The 18447-nt window shown below is 52.0% G+C and overlaps 1 protein-coding gene across 1 annotated transcript; it reads right to left on the minus strand.

Moving 5' to 3' along the window:
* Nucleotides 1–3826: 3826 nt before the first annotated feature.
* PIRT (phosphoinositide interacting regulator of transient receptor potential channels) lies at nt 3827–16911 on the minus strand. The gene is made up of 2 exons (XM_031674848.2): nt 16755–16911; nt 3827–7053 (listed from the first exon to the last, which is right to left on the minus strand). The coding sequence occupies exon 2, from the start codon at nt 6912–6914 to the stop codon at nt 6507–6509; it is 408 nt and encodes a 135-aa protein (XP_031530708.1). The 5' UTR covers nt 6915–7053; nt 16755–16911; the 3' UTR covers nt 3827–6506.
* Between the last annotated feature and the right edge of the window lie 1536 nt (nt 16912–18447).

Genomic DNA, 18447 nt, shown 5'->3' on the forward strand with positions numbered 1-18447 from the left:
CCCTCATGACCTCATCTGAACCTAGTTACCTGCCAAAGCCTCTCAGACCGCCGCAGTGGGGGTTATAGCTTCAACACATGAATTTTGGAGAGACACAAATGTTCAGTCCCTGACGCTTACCTGGATGGCTCCGACCCGGGCTCCTGGCACACGGTGGCTCCGCACAGAGCTAGGAGGAGGGCAGGCCCAGCCCATCAGAGTCACGTGCCGCTTCTGCTCCTGTGAGCCTGTCACATGCTGACACCTGGACACCAGGGGTCCTGGGACATGTGGAGCTGGTGGGACAGCCACTTCACTCCTCACTATGGGAGGAAAACATGAATTTTCCCGGACAGTGAGCCGCCCTGGCCCAGAAGGAATGGCCATCCCTGACAGATATTAAGGAGGTAGAAATTATAAGCTTTGATGATTGATTGAGACTGATCATGAGGCAGAGGGGGAGGGAGGAGTCAAAAATGAGGGACTGATACTGTTGGCTGGCATCAGGGCCTCATTCGCCAGATGGCACAATACATAGCGAGTCCCCCAGCCCCCAAATTCTCCTTTTCCAACCAGCTCGCACTTAGTTGTGCAGGCTTGCCTTCTTGCCTTGTGTAAAACCGCTTGGGAGAATATACTGCCTTGAGCAGTCCATTAACATTCATAATAACTAACGCTCAGGACAGTACAGGAAAGCCTTGTGTGGATTATCCCACTTCATGCTCAGGGGCAAGTAGGCACTTTCATTAACCCCTTTTGCAGTTGTGAAGACGGGGGTATGGATGAAAACACTAATCCAAAAAGGTATCTACACCCCCATGCTCATCATGGCACTATTTACAACAGCCAAGATACAGGAGCACCCTGAGTGCCCATCAGCGGATGGATGGGTAAAGAAAATGTGGTATGTGTGCCATGGAATACTACCCAGACATGAAAAATGAAGTCCTGCCATTTGCAACAACACAGATGGACCTCAAGGGTTTTGTGCTAAGTGAAATTAGTCAGATGGAGAAAGAGAAATGCTATATGATTTCATCCATATGTGAAACATAAAAAACTCATACACAAATAAGCAAACAAAAACAAAATAAATGAATAAACAAAAATAAACATGTAGATACAGAGAACAGAGTAATGGTTACCAGAGGGGAAGGGGCAGGGGGGGAGGGTGAAATGGGTACAGGGGATTAACTGTAGGGTGATGAATGGGAACTAAATTTTTGGTGGTAAGCATGCTGTAGGGTGTACAGAGGTAGAAATATAAGATTGTACACATGGAACTTATATAATATTATAAATCAATGTTATGTCAATAAAAATTTTAATAAATAAATTAGGCCTCCCCCCCCGCCCCGACCCAAACACAGATGGAGATATGCAGTAGTGAAGTAAATTGAGCAGGGTCAAAGTCCTGGCAAGACCCAGATGGGATGGGAGCCCAGGTGGGCCGTCTCCAAAGTCTGTGCCCCCAACCAATACAGAATCCTATGTGTTTGTGAATTTAGGTTACCTTAATTTTGACAAATGCAGAGATTGAAACCTGGGAGAAAGAGAACCAAGTATCCAGGTGCCTCCTCTCCTTAATGGTTTTAATTTTAGAAGATACTGGGGATTGAATCCAGGGCCTTGTGCATGCTAGGCACGCGCTCTACGACTGAGCTAGATGCGCCCCCCTCCCTCCACCAGACTCAGTCTTTTCTCATCACCCTCTCCCACCAATCCCAGCCTCAACTCTTGGCCTGATAGGTCACAGAGCCTGACAGGTGCCCTGTGTGAACCCCACTCTTTCCCCCACCCACCACCAGATGCCCCGTCCGAGGAAGGTCCCTGCTGCTCCGGGACAGGAGGGCAGGAAGTCTGGGACCATCGTGGTCATTCTGCTCCTTTGTTACCCTCCCTCTCCCTTCTCCGGGACAGAGAATGCTTTGAGGTGGAGGACAAATACATTGCTTTGGTTTGGAGCTTACTGATGATCGTCCTTGCTCTAAGTCTGTCAGTTCTGGATCTCATCAAACAGTGATCAAACAGCTTATAGGATGAAAAGAACTCTTTCTGTCCCCAGACTTGTCACTTGGGTAAACAGGAAATCTATTTGGCTGCAGGTAAGAGACCCCCAAATGGTGACTTAAATAAGATAGGATTTTATTTTTGTCTCCTGGAAGAGGTGGGGTTAGGCAGCCCAGTGGCTCCCTGAGTGGCATCAGTGCTGTTGGAATCGTCTAGCTTTCTGCTCTGATGTCCTTGGCTGTGGCTTCTGTTCTCAAGATCAGTCCAAGTCCAGTGGCAGCTGGTTCCAAATCCTCCCACCGGTCAGCAGAGGAGCCTGGGATGTGAGATGTGGGATGAAGGCTCACTCTACCGAGGCCACCCTGCTCCGACAGAGCCACCTTGTGCTGGGGGAGACCCGAGTTCCCGCCTCTGACCACTGACGATGCAGATGGCCCCGAGCATGGTGCCTGGCACTGAGGAGGCTCAGAACCTGACTTCGTTCCTGGCTGCCTTCCCGGCTGGCACTCTGGTTCCTCCTTGTTTTGTTCTCCCTGCCTGTCTGCTGACCCTAGCTCCCCTCCTGCTCTCCCTGTCCTGCAGCCTGGAGCCCAGCGCGGTGACCCTGGTGGCTTCCGCTGCCCTCAGAGACTTCGGAGAGTGAATTGGGTGGGGGCCATGGGTGTGGCCTCCAGGGTCAGATCGCCTAGATTTTCACCGTGGCTAATGTCCCAGCTCAGTGTCCCCATGGCTCACTTACTTCATCTGTGAAATGATAATAATAGCACCTCAGACTGGGTTCTGGAAAGGATTAAGTGAGTTAGTGCCTCAGGTGCCTGGGTCAGTTCCTGACATGCAGTAAGCACCCAAGAAAGCATCATCATTTTCAGCCCGGGTGCTTCCTCTGCTCTTCAGACACCACTCCAGCATGTCCTTGCCAGCTGCCACTTGTCCCCTCTCCTCCCGACCCCTTCTCACAGCCCTCCCGCACCCTCCCCCACACCCCAGAGCCCCTGTGACCTCGGTTGGTGCTACCCAGAAGCTTCGCCAGGTGCGTGATCAGGCAGTTCCCTGGCACCACTGAATATCAGACATACCTGGGGCTCTGAGTTTTAGTTTCCAGGGATTTCTGGTCTCTAAGGGTTGGAGATAGCAATGAAGGCGGGGTGAGTGTAGGGGACAGGAGGGAATGGGGTGTCATGACTCTGCAATGCTGCAGAAATCCAGGATTGAGTAAAATACTGCTCACTTGTCCAGACCCAGAACCATCCTCCCTTTTTCCTTTGAGAACAGAGCAAGCTAGAGCAAAGTCAAGGACACAGTGAGTCTGGTGGGAGCCAGGTGGGAGAGGGTCAGGATTAAAGACTTAGAGGTGCAGAGAGGCTGGACCAGGAGACAAGAAGAAGGGTTTAGAAGGAAAGAGGAGGCCACAGAGGTCCTGGGGGCTGGACTGACACCCCATCTTGGGCCTGTTCTCCAGAGTTCCTGAGGACATTGGCTGACTCCGGAGTACCTGCCTGCCTCACCCTGGACCACTGATTCATTCAGGAAGGCTCTTTTTCCATCTCTCAATACTAGAATTGTGGGGAGGGAAAGAGTCGGGAGCTTCTGCTTGGTCTGCCCCGTCAGCATCTCAGATTGGAGCCATAGCTCCTGTGAGGCACCCACACTGTCGTCTTCCTCCCAGACAGCACGTTGAGGGGAAGGGCATGTGGTGATGGAACGGGATGTGCCGAGGCATCCTCTTAGAGGAATGAGTTAGTGGTACCGCCTGGAATTCCTGATGGAACAGAATGAAAACACAGCAGACACTGTTAAATAGAATATATTTCAACATCCCATCAATTCTTTTAGCATTCAGATTAAATTGAACTCTCCTAAACAGAACAGCGATGGGTGGGATAATACAATGCAGTTGGCTGGACACAAGAATGCTGGTCCTGACCTCCCACCCACAGGCATGAGAGGGGGCATGGTGGGGAAGCTTTTATCCAGAAACATGGTTTTACCCAGAACCTGACCTGGGCTGCATCCATTTCTCAGGCTTCCCTGTGGCGATGGTCTTTGGCAAAAGCCCCTCAGCGTGACGCTGGCGTGTTCCTTGGTCCACATTCATACGGGAGATCCCAGTGGGGCTGAAGGAGGCTTGGGGATCTTTCCTTTTTTTTCTTGCTGAGAAACTAGCTTTAGGAGCGGGGATTGTGGGCGAGATTGCCGGAGACTCCAAGGTGACTCCAGATCTCCACACCTGCAGTCATGTCACCCCCAAACTTCCCTGCTCCACGACACACACAGGAGTAGCGTCCACCTGGGCCCTCCTCCCACAGCTGTGCCCAGACGGCAAGCTTCGGGGCAGAGGAAATGAGACGTGGAAACTGTGGATTCCCAGTGAGCCAGTTGGGAGTCCTCTCCGTTTGCTCCTGGGTAAGAAAGCCTCGAGGAATGTGAGTGACACTGTAGGGCCGATACGGAATCTGCATTCATGTCAGAGGAAAGAAAACGATCGGCAGGCCCAGTGACTTGAGGCCCTGGAACCACCGTTAGCGATGTAGTATTTGCAGCGTCCCCATGATTGGTCCTGGCCACCTGTGTGCAGGGGACAGGCGGGCTAGAGGACCCAGCCATGCTGTCTGAGTGAGAGATATGGTCATTCCGGGCGAAGCTCAAAAGCCACAGGCTCCCCAAGCGCTGGCTCCTTAGGTGGATGGGGAAGGGGGTGTCCCATGAGAATTTCCCCTGATGCAGAGGGAACAAGGTGGGGCTCTGACTCTGCACATGGAACCACCATGAAGGATGAAGATGCCTGGAGGCCTGTTAGAGAGTGAGGGCTTGCTGTGGTGATGGGGAGCCGGGGCAGAAGGCTGAGGAGTGATGGGGGTCAGCTCAAGCCAGCGTATGCAGACACTTCCTTTCCCCTTGTTATCAGACAGGTGGGGACCCTCTGGTCTGTCACCTAAAGGCCTCTGGCAGCTGCAGGAAGGAAGCCCAGGCTTGGGGAGCACGTACCTCACAGGTGCTCTCTGCGTGGTGGGCCCTTGGGAAACCCCTTAACAGTCTCTGCCACAGGCCCCAGGAGGCCCTTGACGAGCCCCAAGAAACTGCACTAAGGCACTTGGGGAAGCAGGGGGAAGGCAGGCCTAGGGAGGGGCTCAGGGAACACGGGAGGGGGGGTGCTCCGCAGTGTCCTGACTATCACACTCCCCTCCCTCCCAGCTCTGCACAGGCAGGGCGTTCCCTTCCCTCTTTGCTGGCTCTCCTTTCCCCTTTGGTTCTGTTTGGATGGCCCAGCCTCCAGCACTCCTTCTGTCCTCTCCCAGGTCTGGGGCAGATGCCCCTCCGTGTTCCCACCCCCACCCTCATTTCCCCAGCAAGTACTCAGCACAGGGTGTTCCACTGCCTGTTGGCCTGGCTGTGCCTCTCACTGCAGAAGGACGGCGAGACCGTGACCTGGTGAGCAGGGGCCGTGTCTGTCCTGCTCTCGTCCCAGGGCCTGGCCCGAGCAGGGCCCTCAGTATATGTCTGCGTGTTGGTGGGAGGGGGCAGAGAGAGCAGAAGCTGGGGTTTTCTAAAGTAAATTCCATCTCTGGAAACCTACAGAGATTTGTTGCACTCAAATGTGGAATTTCATCTTGGTTTTGATCCTCGGTGGAGGTGAAGGAGAGAAAAATCTTACAGCATCCCTCCGTAGCTGCTTCATCTAAGCTGTTCTAGAATCGTGGGGTAGAAGCAGGGGTGGAGGAAAGAAGTCAGGGCAATGTGCACCTGTGTTTGGCGAAGTGTCAAGTTCAGAGGGGAGAGTAGCCATGGAGAAGGACTTAGAAGGTCAAGGGGGGACTGGGCACCATAGTGCACCCCACTGCCTCTGGTGTAAATACTGTACCTCACTGGCCGACACCCAGAGCCATTTCCAGGGGAAAATGTGTCTTCTTGGAAAGTGTTTTCCCCCGGCCACCCTTCACTGCTCACTCTTTGGAATGTTTGATACTTGTGACTCATCTGGTCTTTTGAAATGCAGGTCAGTATCTCGCCCACAGGGAGAGCTGGGGCAGGCAAAGCCAATGGTCAGAACTTCCCTCCCCTCCTTGAAGGACCTCCATTGGTCAGTTTGGGTTACAGAAGGAAGCAAATCCAGTTCAGGCACTCAGATATGTAAACAGGAGGTCCTTGGGGCATAGCCCACCCCAAGGAATTTCCCAACATGCACAGTGCTTGGCAGAGAGAGTTGGATGAGTGACACCGGGATGCACGGGCAAGGATGCCAGGATGAGAGCTGTGAAAGGCGATGGCTGCGGTCAGGATCTAAGAGAAGCATCGGTGATAACAGAGACTGAATGAGCTCATCCAGCAGTGCCCCCAGCCGCGCAGCGGACGCAGCCTTGACCTCGCTCTTTCCCATGGAGTGAAGAAGAGGGTTTGTCTGCATCAGTTTTATGACAAACCTCACCACCTCAGGAGCCGGGGATGTTCGACGTTGGTCATCAGGTCTCCTCCTGGTCAAGGTGGCAGGTTGATGGGGAGGACAGAGGGTGAGGCTGCCATCAGCGGTTCAGGAAGAAGGACTTGAGGTTCTGGAAGAAAACTGACTTCTGTCTCTGCTTCTGTTTCTTTTTGATGATGGGCACCCACACCAGCCCGCACACCATCATCATGAGGCCCAGAGACAGGAAGGCAGGCCCGATCATCTTCAGGACGTTAAGGCTCTTTTCACCCAGTTTCAGGGTGTAGGCCAGGCAGGTGATGACCACACCGAAGAGGAGGATGGCGCCACCCACGGACATGATGACGATGGGCTTGCGGTAGATTTCCCAGTTACTCCGGGGGCCAGTGGTCCAGACAGACTCACTCCTGGAGCTGATGCACAGGGAGCTGGCAGTCTGGCTGGGCAGCAGGTCCTTGGATTCTGGAGACTTCTCATCGACCTCCAGGGCCTTGGGGAGCACCTCCATCGTCACGGCTCCTTGGGACTGGGCACCTGGTACCAGCAACAGAAGCAAGGGCGAAGCCAGAGGAATCCTCACACGCCCTTCCTGTTCTCAGCATCCATCCGGCCTGGCTCTCAGTGGCAGGCAATACAGGGTTTTTGTGCTGAAGCCAAAAGGAAAATCAGATGAGATCCACACAATTAAGAAACCACTCAAGCTGGTATTTTTTTTCCTTGTGAGAGAGAATATTATATCATTCTAATTAACTGCTTTTAAGATTTAAAACAAAGAACAGTCATGCCCTTAAAAAAAAAATAAAAGCTACAGTTCATTAAATGGCATCAGATTTTCTGACTCAACCACTTTCCAGCTGTGTGATCTTGAATGAGTTACTTGATGTCTCTGTGCTGCAGTTTTATTATCTATAAAATGGGGATAATAATACTCCTTATCTTATAGGAGTTTCAAAAGGGTTAAATGAGTTAAGACATATAAAATGCTGGAACCATGTCTAGCATACTGCAAGCTCCCCTTAAGTGGTATTCTTTGCCTGTTAGAGTGGTGATACGTTGTCCACAAGCATGCCTGTGTGCATATGTGTGTGTGAGTGAGTGTGCCAGGCTCTGCACTTAACACTTCATCCATCATATTGAACCTCACAGTAGTGCACTAGTCCCATCTCACAGATGAGAAGGCTGAGGCTCTGTGAAGTGAAGCACCGTATCACGGCAGCTCGGGCCTGGACCACTGGACCAGCGCTCGCACCCTCCCTATGCCGCTTTCCAGAACCAGCAGTTACAGACCCCTCCCCTGTTTCCCAGGGAGGAAATAGGAATTGTAAAATCACCACACCTTCAGGCTGTGGATATTTCCATTCACCTACACTCATCCAGACAGAGGACATTTGGATTCCTGTTTCCAAAGACCTTTGGAAAATATGAGGACACGCTTTTGTAAATACAGGCTCACAGATGCTCCCTGCTTGCCTGTGGATCCTGTGGTTCATTTGCATAAGTCGTCATTTTTAAAGTGATGTTTCCTTTTCCCTGGCCGGCTGCGGGTAGGGAAGGCATCCTAACATGTGCTGTGAAATCCTAGCCGGGCAGCTTGTATTGGTTATTGCAACCTGGTTTCTCGTGTGTGGGGTTTGACATCTTCAGCAGGGTGGTCTCTCTGGGTGGCCGTTGCCACCACTTGGCAGCGAGGCCAAGAGAAGAAGTGCCTGCTGCCTTCAGATGTTGGAGATGTTGTGATGGAGAAGTAGGAAGGCACATTCTCAGCTGCACCCCAGGAGAACTGGGCGTGTGGGGAAGGACCAGCTCCTGGGAGAGCTGCCATCTAGGTGTGGGGCGGCCACGACGGAGGCAGGAGTGATGGCTTCCTGAACTGCGGGAGAGAAATGGGACCAACTACGCCTTGCTGGACGCACCTAACACAAGCTCTTTGGCCCCACAAGGAGGTCACTCGTTCATTCCTCTTTACAAGGGTAGAGACTGAGACCCAGTGAGGTTAACGATTGTGGCCAAAGCCGCCCCCAATTTCATAGGTGGCTGTGTTGGGATCCAGGCTGAGGTCTTTGGACTCAAAGCTCATTGCACTGGCCCACGCTTGTCAGGATGACCTGAAGGTCCTTCAACCCTGAGAATGCCTGAGTTTTCCACTTTGGGGCTTCATCCTACAGCACAGTAACCTCTCACTGAGTCTGGAATGGCGTAGATAAGGAGTTATATAGTGATTTGGTCTACAATACGGAAATAAGAACACTTCAGCTTTTCATAACATTACTTTTTTTTTTTTAAAGAACTGTTTTTACTCCAAGATTATATCCTTCCTTCTTTTTGGGGGGCATTGGAATATTCATTTCATGAAATGATCGTGAGGGAAGACGATCATTGGTTTTGTTTGTAACTGTACGTGTGAAGATAAAGAGTTGGCGATCCTATGTAGACGCCTGTCTACTTATTCTCCCCCCTTTCTCTTTCTCTCTATTTATCTATCTTTATATCTAACTCTCTGTCTATCATCTGTCAATCTATGTAAATTGTAATAGCTCACAAAATCCCAAAGAGTGGGAGCCTTCCATTTAGCTGACTTACTTAGGAAGCGGTGAGCCCTTGGGCTGGTGCGTGGTTGGGGCGGGGGTTCATTTTCTAGGCAGTAACCGAAGGAGAAGCACCTCTCCTCCCTTGAACAAGGCTGAACACTGTGCTTCCCCCGCCCCCGCCCTGCCCGGCAGGAGGCAGGAGCACTATGGGCACCATGACCGAAGCTTCGCAGCTCCAGTTAGTCACTGAGCTTGCTTGCAGCGTCTGGTGTGACGGAAAGATCCAGGTGAACCCAGTTTGCCTCCCGTAAGCTGTGGGCCCTTGGCAGGTTGTTCAAGCCCTGAGACCTCCTAGTCACACATATGAAATGAGGGTGACAGCACGCCTGCCTCCCAGGGCTGTGGCGACTATTGAATTTCGCAAGACCCTCCCTTGTTGTGTGACACGTTGTGGGCGTTTAAGAAATGGCCCCGGATGCTGTTATACTTATTTTCTTTCTGGATCCCTGTTTTCTCATCTGTAACATGAGGGAGTTGGGCTGAGGGGCTTCTAAAACTATTTTAGGTAAATCCATAGGTGGTGAATCAAACTTTAATTCTGAGAATCCAGGTTTCCTGAAAATCACCAGTTCAGGGCTGTACGAGTTTTATCACATTTTATTAAAGTCCTAAAAGATCCTGTTTTCTTCTTCTGATACCAGGGTTTCTCAACAGCATCACTGTGGACATTCTGGGCCCAGTAATTCTCCGTTACAGGGAGCCGTCCTGAGCACTGCCAGGCACTTAGTGATATCCCTGCCCTGCCCACGGCGTGCCAGCCGCAAACCCCCTCCAGTCACGATAATCAGAGATGTCTCCAGACCTTGCCTAGTGTCTCCTGGGGGCAGGCTCGACCCGGTGGAGGACCTCTGCCCTCTGCGGCTCTCCCCCTTCCTGGCCCAGGCTGGGTTTGCTCACCCTCCACCCGCACACCCCCAGCACTCAGCAGGTGCTCAAAGGACTTGGCCCTGATGCTGCAGTTCTGAGAGGGACCGGGTGACGCCTGGGGAGCTGCCCTGGAGAGGAGCACACACCTCCAGGCCCTCAGTTCCCGGGGGTTTGGTTTGGACGCCTCAGAGGATCCCACTCCTTGCGGGCCCCTGAATCGTCCACTCAGAACCTCAGAATGTGACTTTCTTTGGCATAAGGGTTTCTGCAGATGTAATTAAGGTGAGGCTCTCCAGCCGAGCCCATCCTCAGATAGACGAGTCCAGGGACAAGTGTCCTTGTAAGAGAAAGAAGGAAGTTTGGCACACAGAGGGGAAGGCCATGGGAAGACGGAGGCAGATGTGGGGGTGACGCCTCTACAAGGCAAGGAAGCAAGGAGAGAGGGAGGCCCCGAACGGCTTCTCCTCAGAGCCCTGACTCCGGGAGGAGCCGACTCTGACAAACTCCTGATTTGTTTAACTTGTGAAAGGACAACTGCTACTGTTTTACGTGACTAAATTTGTGGCAGCAGCCCTAAAAGGTGAACACATTCACCTTCCTTTATTGCCCTCAACATGCAGAGGTGGACGAGGGCTGAGGCCCCGGGCGGTTGGGCCCGAGGAGACAGCGGACGGCCTGCGGCGCCCGGCTCCCGGGCTGACCACGGATTTGAGTGTTGGCGCAGCCCCAGGGCAGCCACGTGAGAGGGGAGACGGGGTCCTTCTCCCCCGGAGGCCACGTTTGGAGTGTCAGGAGGCAGACGCAGCCGGGGGAGACGTGTCTGCAGCACAGACCCGGGACGGGCAGGCCGCAGGCTGGTACCGTGAGGGAGCCCCGGCCTGGGGCCTCGCAGCAACGAGGAGGAGAGGACCCCAAACCCACACTGACCAAGAAACCAGATACATCTTCCACGTCCGTAAGATTCAAGAACATGCAAGACAACCTAAGCTATTAGGGGTTCGGACAGTGGACGCCTTCAGCGGGGGTAGTGGCTGGAAGGGGGGCATGGTGGAGACTTTTGGGGTGCTGTCATGTTCTGACTCTCCGTCTGGCTCCAGCCGGCTCGTGGGTGTGTACTATTCGAGCTGTAAAACCATGATACGACCACTTTTCTGTGTCTACGTGAAAGAGCAAAAAAAGTCTAAATAAAGCTAATTTAAAAATATAACTAAACGCAGTGTGTCCCTGTTTAGGATTCTGACTAGGAGAAACCAATTGTAGAAAGGCATTTTGGGATACTTTCAGGGAAGTCTGAATTTGGATTGAAAGTTAGATGACACTAAGGATTTAAAATTTGTGTTTGGTATGATTATAACATTGTGGACACAGAAGAAAATGTCTTTATAGACAGAGATACATCTTGAAACAACGTTTAGGGGTGAAATGTCCTGATGCCATGATTCACACGGAAACATCAAACTCCAGATCAAATACGGCAAAATGTTAAAAATCATCAAATCCAGGTGGTGGATGTGTGGAAGTTCATTATATTATGGTCTCTACTTTTGCATACGTTTGCAAATGTTTGTAATAAATGAGAAACTGAAAACACAAACAGACAATGGCCAGACACGTATAAAAACAGAACTCCGACCCTCGACTGGCAGCAGCCAGCCCAGGAAGCCAGCCTGCTCTGCTGTCTGTAAGTCAGACTTTTCGGAAGTCAGACCGCTGCCCCAAGCAACCAGTCCAGCAAGACAAACAGTAAAAGGACAGCTGATTTTTGACAGACACACCAAAACAATCCCACTGGGAAAGGAGAGAGAGTCCTTTCACTCAGTGGTGCTGGAACAACTGAGTATTCGTATGGAAAAAATTAAAACTCATCCCCATTACAAAGGAAGACAAATAAATTAACAAGGAGCCCATGAAAAGGGGCTTGAGATCAGTATTTAATAGGAAATGCAAATTAAAACCACAACAGAAAATTAATTCAAGGTGGATCATGGACATAACCTGAACATAAAAGCTAAAATCTTAAAGCTTTTAGGAGAAAACATGGGAGAATATTTCTGTGATTTGGAGGTTGGCAAAATTTCTTAGACAAGACAGGAAAGGCAATAACCAAGGAAGAAAATAAAATCAATAAATTAGATTTCATCATAAATTAAACTGCCTGATCATTGAAAGCTACTGGGAAGAAAATGAATAGGCAACCTATGGACTGGGAGAAAATTTTTAACAAAATACATATTTATCAAAAGATTTGCATCTGAAATATATGGAGAACTATTACATGTGATTAATAACAATACAAATAGCACAATTTTAAAAAATAGCAAAAAGATTTAGACAGACTTGTTACAAAGGAAGACAAGTAAATGAGCAAGAAACCCATGAAAATGGGCTTATTCAATAGGAAATGCAAATTAAAACCACATGGAGATACAGCCACACACTGACTAGAACAGCTGAAATTTAAACATCTCACAAATGTTGGTGAGAAGGGGGAAACACCGGGGCTCTCGTGCACTGATGTGCACTGATGTGAAATGGAACTGCCGCTTTGGAAGAAGGTTGGGTAGTTTCTTGTGAAATTAAGCACACACCTACCCTTTGAAGGTAGTTCTGCTCCTAGACATTTATTTGTCCAAGAGAAGCGACAACCTCCATCCACAAAACACTTGTTTAAGAATATTCGTAGCAGCTTTGTTCATAGCAGCCCAAGCCAGAAAACAGCCCAAATGTCCCCGACCAGAAGGAAAGACAAACAAATTCCGTACATTCACACAATGAGATACCACTAAGCAATAGAAGGGAGCAAATTTCTGACACATACACAGCATGGATGTCTCACAGATGTGGTGGGTGAAAAGAAGTCAGATGTGAGTACCTATAGTGTATGGTTCCATGTATTGGGACATTCTAGAACCTTCTGAGAACTAATCTGAGGTGCAAATCTCAAAACAGTGGTTGTTGGGTGGGAAGGAACTAACTGGGATTTTCTGGGGCAGATGGACATGTTCTGTCTCTTGGTATCAGTGTGGATTACATGGGAGATGGATTTGTCAATGTGGTAAACTAAGATTTGTTTATTGCGATGTGCGTGAATTATATCCTGCAAAAAAAGAACTATAAAAATCTTAATCATCATCATCATCATCATCATCATCATCAAGAAGGTCAGGCTGAGGAGCAGGTGGAAGTAGAGTGAAACTGAGAATAACAGAGCTTTGATAACGGTTAAGCCGTGTGGTGGAACATGGGGGTCCAGGGTGGGGCTGTAAGCAGAAAATGCTTTACCCCAGAAAAGGAAAGTAGCGGTGTGGGCAGAGGTACAGTGACCCCAGGGCAGGGCAGAGGTGTTAAAGGGAAATCTGTGAGATAAGTCCCCTGGCTCACTAAGTCGCCTGGAAACACTGAGTACTGATTTTGAGTAAGAAGAGATCCTGAAAGAAAGAGGAGGTGCTTCTTGGAGAAACTGGGATTTAGGGACAGGAGATGGAGGTGGAGATGGACGTGGAGATGGAGATGGAGGTGGAGATGAGAGATGGAGTGAGGGATGGTGGGAGAGAGAGTGGAAAGAGAGGACAAGACTTTCGTCTTGTCTCTGGAAAGATACCCTCCCTTGAAGGAAAACAGACTTTCTGGGAGCCAGGAGGCCCTGGACAGAGCAAAGACTGGGTTTGCTTGGCCAAACAACTCTATCCAGAAGAGACTGTCTCTTAATCATGTTGGAGCTGGCCTCCGTATCTGTCATGTATTAGTAATTGGTACTGGAGACCCTGCCTGCAGATCTTTTCAGTGTTTGGCTGTGGCTTTGTGCTCCCCAGATTGCTAAACAGAGCTCAGCTGCCAGCGCTCACCAACACCACGGCGAAGTCTCCGAGTGGCTCCTACGTGCAGCCTCTGCCAGACGCGGAGTTACAGATGTGACTAAGACCACAACCCTCTCCAAGGAGGAGCTCCAGGTGCCTGCATTTCCCCACTCATGGCATCTCTGACAAATGAGGTAAACCGGTGTCTCGAATGAGAGGGAGAGGATGTGCAGGCGGCCAGGAGCATTTTGGCTTTTTCTCACGCACTCACAGATTCACCCCACAACAACGGCTGGGTGGGGGGTGTGGATCGTGCAAGCTGGCAAGCAGCGAGTGTCCTTGACAATAAGGACCAGACTTTTCCCGCCAGTAGATTTTTGAATGTCTGAAATGCACCACTTAAGGGGATGGTGGTTGAAAGCGAAATAAGTGAGCCATCGCCCTGGAGGTGACCAGATGCACATCTGTCTTAATAGAGCTGGAAGCTCTTCGTTCCCTCCAAGTCCTCGCAGGGCTGGGCCTGGGGCTTCTTCCCATGCTCTCCAGCAGGTAGCTCAGCCCCTTGCTGGGGCTCAGGAGCCGCCAAACATGTTAAGTGATTCAATAAACGGGAGCTGGGGCAGGAAGGCTCAGTGTTGTAATGTCGTCACCGCCGTTCCTTCCCATCCAACTGTCAACCGGGCCCGTTGCTCCTAGAGCGAGGGCGGTGGGATGGGAGTAGCTACCCAGGGGCATGGGAGGCAGCTGTGAGGGGCCGGGGGATCCTCTGACCCTCTCCCCTTCCCCTCCACTCCTTGGTCTCTGATGGACGGACACCTCACCCAGACTAGTTGCCTCCTGCTGGCTGGCATTTCCGAAGTCTCCAGGGTACTCAAAGCGGAAGAGGCAGAGAGTGCATTTGGGGAGGGGTGACATTTTCTGTACAATAATAATAACTGCATTTCTCGGACTCTTGTTATGGGCTGGGAACCGTGCTGAGCGCTTTACCTGCGTTGCCTTGTTTAATCCTCCCGACAAGTTGCTGAGGAGGGGACGATTATTACCCCATTTCGCAAATGAGGAAACTGAGGATCAGAGGACTTAAGTGACTTGCCCAGAGTTATTCAGCAGGCGAGTAGAGAACCAAGGTAGCAAGGGGGAGTTTTGGGGCCTGTCTGGCTCCAGAGCCTGAGGTTGAGTCAGTCCTGCTCCCCCTTGGGATGGTTTTGAGGTTTTGAGTTTTTTTAAACTGAAGGCACAGTAAGCAGAGAGAGCATTTGAAGTGGGGACACTGGCTGCTTTGAGTGAGGGGGGAGGCCTAGTACTGCTGGGCGGGGCTGCTGAGGACATGGGGGCTGAAGCTGGGGGCCCTGAGCAGCCAGCAGAGCAGCAAGAGGCCTGTGACAGGGTGGCCACAGAGCCACTGCCACTGTTATCCAAATGGAGCACAAGTGCCAGGTACCTGCCACCTTCTTCATCTGGAGCATCTCTTAATCCTGGGTGGGACCCTCTTTATCATCCCCATTTTACAGGTGAGGAACCCGAGGCTCAGAGCAGCCTGACCCGAATCCTGGTCTTTATACTGCATTGTGCTTGCTCAAGGATGGAGCCTGCCTTTTGCCCTCCACTTAACACCATCAATATTAATAGACCACCAGATTTAGCCGATAAAATGACAAGATGCTCGGTTAAATTTGCTTCAGACAAACAACAAATGCTTTTGTCTTACAAGAATGTTACAAATATTGCCCATCCTTATACTAAAAATGTCTTTGTTGTTTATGAGAAATTCCAATCTAACTAGCATCCTTATAATCCATCTGGCAACCCTGATACTATGAGAGGCCTCCTGTGCTGGGGCCTGGAGTTATCTGTCCCTTCTCAGGCTTCCCCCCTGATAGGAGCTGGACTATTCTGGGAACTGCAAGCAGTGAAACCCGCTGTCCCACGGCTGGGGGGTGCACCCGGGTGAAGGGTCGTCTGGTGGGAGAAGAGGAAAGGGCAGGTGCAAAATGCAAATGATGGAAATAGGATTGATGACTCCTGCGAAAGACCCCAGCGTGGGTTTGTATGTGGAACTCCTGAGACGTGGAGGGTCTTGCTCTCACCCCACTGGAGTCCCCACAGCGCCCCACTCAGTGTCACTGCTCGTCGTGACCCTCCCCCCAACAAGACACTCCGTTGGTGACCCCGTCCCTCTGATAAGCTGAGTGCCTGGTGCCTGAGCTGATAAAGCAGAGGCCAGAGCGTTTCTGAATCTGCTGCCGCTGTCACTGGGGCACGGCCACCGTCTGTCACCTGCTCACAGTGCTTCTAGGAAAGGAAGTTCTCCAAAGGTCATACTCCACCGAGACAGTGCCCCTCACCTCCCCCTTCACGCCGCGCAGCTGGCGCCCAGGCCCTGCCCAGTCACAGGGTGGAAACACAGCTCAGGTGATAATGTCTGCTTTTACTGGATGTGGGGTCCCCGTGGCACACGTGTGCCCTCCGTGTTTTGTCCAGGTTCACACGCGCCTGCCTTGTTCCCCCTTTCCGAGGTGGAGCCTGCCGCAGCCCGCCTGCTGCGACTTGTTTTCCTGGCACCTGCCCCAGGCGCCTGCCACACCTGCTGCTGGGAGGGATGGCTCTGCAGACGCTGAGGTCTGGTCTGGGATGCTCGGGAGGACAGTCTGGGACTGAGGTCCCGCCCACGGACTCCGGCATCTGAGGGTGGCCTTGCACTTCATTCCTGCCTCTGTCGACGTTTGGGAGGGTGGTCCCCGCCCAGCCCCTTCCATCAGTGGCTGGGCAGGATGAAGCCTCGATGCTCTACAGCAGGGCCGAGGCAGCCGCCTGCACACAGCTTCCCTCGTGCAGGTGCAGAGCCGGGGCAGCCCCCTCCTCCCCGCCGCCGCTCTCTGCCACGACTCTCACTGGGCTGCACCCTCTGGCCTGCTGGCAGCTGGCTCACCCCTTCCCCTCCCCAGGCACAGCCCCCTCCCCTTTGCCGGCGGCCGTGCACATTCGTCTCCCAACTCGAGTTCAAAGACTCAACACACTCTAAAGCGAAGTTAAAACCAGCTCGTTCCTGCAAGAAAATGGGAGGAAGGGCCAAGGGATGATTCCCTCCTTACTTACTGTCCTCGACGTCCCCAGGGAAGTTGGGGGACCTGGGAATCGCACACAGCTTGCAGCGGGAGGAAGCCGGCAATGAGTTTCCTTTCAAGTTCCTCATCCCGGCTGGAGGAGGCCTCCCTGGCCCCATCCAGGAGCCCGTGTGCAGCGAGTCCCAGCCACTGAGCAGGCTCCGGAGGGATGAGCTCACCAGGATGTGGGCTAATGGGTTAACCCTTTGCCGGCCACTGGCACAGGCGGCTTCATCTCATGTCATGTGGCTTTTGCTCAGCTCCGCTCAGCCTCTATTAGATGAATCTTGTGAAAAATTAATAAAGCTTCTCTGCGGTCTGTCTTCAAGTTTTGGTGAGATGTGCATGAAGCTGGTGTCGGGCGGGGCTGCTTTTCCTGATCCAGCCTCAGAAATCGGGAGACCTGGAGGTCCTGGGTTGGTGGAGTGTGTGTTCGTGATGGTGGTGGTGATGGGTTGCCAAAAAATGGATTACTCAGAGACCGTGCTGGCTGTGTTCAGTGCAGGCCTTGGCGAGGAGGTCTGGGAGCCCCATCTGCTCTGGACGTTGGAGAGGGCGGGCGTAGACTTATTTAACATCCTGGGCTCCAACATGGCAGGAGTACCTCTGGGAACTCCAATGCCTCCGGGTGGGCACCCTATGCGACTGCATGCCAGGAACCCACAGCCGAAGGTCAGCTGAGCACATCGGGTCCTCCCAGGCCAGGCCCAGACATCTCTGAACTGGGGGCAAAGCAGCACGTCCACCCTTGCTTCTCCCGCCTCCTGACTATGTCCCTGTGCCTTTTCACGTCACTTATGGGGATAAGAAGAGAATGTGGAACGTCCCTGCAGTGGTGGGGCAGGGTTTCCACCTCTGTGAACAGTGACGGCATTGTGCTTGTGGACTCGGTGTCAGGTGGTGAGTTGCCCATTCTCAGGATGCTGGGGGTGTGTGTACCCTGAAGCCAACAAGACAGCCTAAGATCCTGAAAGCCAGGCGGATCCTGCCCTCCTCACACCTTCTCACTGGCTGTGGCCCTGGGGTGAGGAAGGGTCCTTGCCATGGTAACAGTACATGAGGGGCTTCCTCTGTGGCCCACCGGGGAGGCTCCCCCAGGAGTGATCCCAGGCAACAGAAGGCCAAGGCAGGAGAGGGGCTCGTCCAACTCTGGCATCTTGTGAGATGAACATGAGGTTTCCCGGCTGGGAAGCCTCTGCAGAAGTTGACGTGTGATAAAAGGTAGAGGAGCAGAGAGCCAGGGGCCAGCCCGTCCTCGGAGCTGCCGAGAGCAGGTGGAGCCGAGGGGCTCTTCCTCTGCCCGCTGCTCAGAGGTCAGTGTCCGAGGGAACTTGACTGGAGGCTTCTGAGGATGTTCCTTGCTCTGGTGTAGACGCCTCTGCCTTCATATCAAGTCGGTTTGTTAGACCAAATGGCCTGGCCTGGGAAGAAGCCCTGGGGAGAGTTATTTTGCGTTGCGAATAATCAGATCAGCATTCAGACTCCTGTGCTTTCTCTGCAGGGCGCGGCAGGTGGTGTAGTTACAGCCATCAGTAAGACAAATCCGTATTTAGCGTTTCCTCCAAGTCAGGCCCGAGTGTAAGTACTTTATAATAGTTTCATTCGTTCCCTGACGTAACCCTACCAGGCAGGGATGTGAGGTGCATTGCCACCCTCACATCTGGCTTTGCACAAATTACTTAACT

This window comes from Vicugna pacos, chromosome 16 (assembly GCF_048564905.1).
Source record: "Vicugna pacos chromosome 16, VicPac4, whole genome shotgun sequence".
Classification (NCBI taxonomy): Eukaryota; Metazoa; Chordata; class Mammalia; order Artiodactyla; family Camelidae; genus Vicugna; species Vicugna pacos.